The sequence below is a fragment of the Buceros rhinoceros genome, unplaced genomic scaffold (assembly GCF_000710305.1).
Source record: "Buceros rhinoceros silvestris isolate BGI_N320 unplaced genomic scaffold, ASM71030v1 scaffold24250, whole genome shotgun sequence".
In the NCBI taxonomy this organism is placed as follows: Eukaryota; Metazoa; Chordata; class Aves; order Bucerotiformes; family Bucerotidae; genus Buceros; species Buceros rhinoceros.
In genome coordinates, this window is record NW_010390498.1 from 3,361 (window position 1) to 3,781 (window position 421).

The window sequence follows — 421 nt, forward strand, 5'->3', positions numbered from 1 at the left end:
CAACAACAACAACAACTGTAAGTCATCCAGAGAGGCCAGGGCAGGGCGGGACTGTGTGGACTCCAGGACCGAGGGGAAAGCCCAGGGCTCCTGGTGCCTGTCGACCCTCCGGGCCTTTGTCAGACAGGCATTTCCTTTCTTCCAAGAGCGCTGAACCTCCCTGGCCCATTCCCCTGCAAACTCACACTGACCGATGGCTAGAAGAGCCTGCGGGGAGCTGGGACCTTGGTGAGGGCTGGCGCTCAAAATCCTCGCCAAGTGGGGATTAAAGCACCCTGCACCGTGGTAGCCATCGGGGTCTCACCGTCTTTTAGGGTTGTACTGCGTGACTGTGTGTGGGGTAACCACAGGAGGGCTGCCTGGGGACAGCCCTTCCGAAAAACTGCCTGTCGCCAGAGGGGGTTTTGCCTTCTGCCCCCAC

The 421-nt window shown here is 60.1% G+C and overlaps 1 protein-coding gene across 1 annotated transcript in view; it reads left to right on the forward strand.

Moving 5' to 3' along the window:
* Positions 1 to 154, forward strand: part of LOC104495189 (ankyrin repeat domain-containing protein SOWAHD-like) — a gene marked incomplete at its 5' end in the record, with an annotated part of 1,246 nt that extends 1,092 nt beyond the window's left edge. Inside the window, one exon of the mRNA XM_010138128.1 lies at positions 1 to 154. This exon is cut by the window's left edge and continues 20 nt beyond it. Coding sequence (XP_010136430.1) covers positions 1 to 154 — 154 coding nt within the window.
* Positions 155 to 421: the final 267 nt, after the last annotated feature.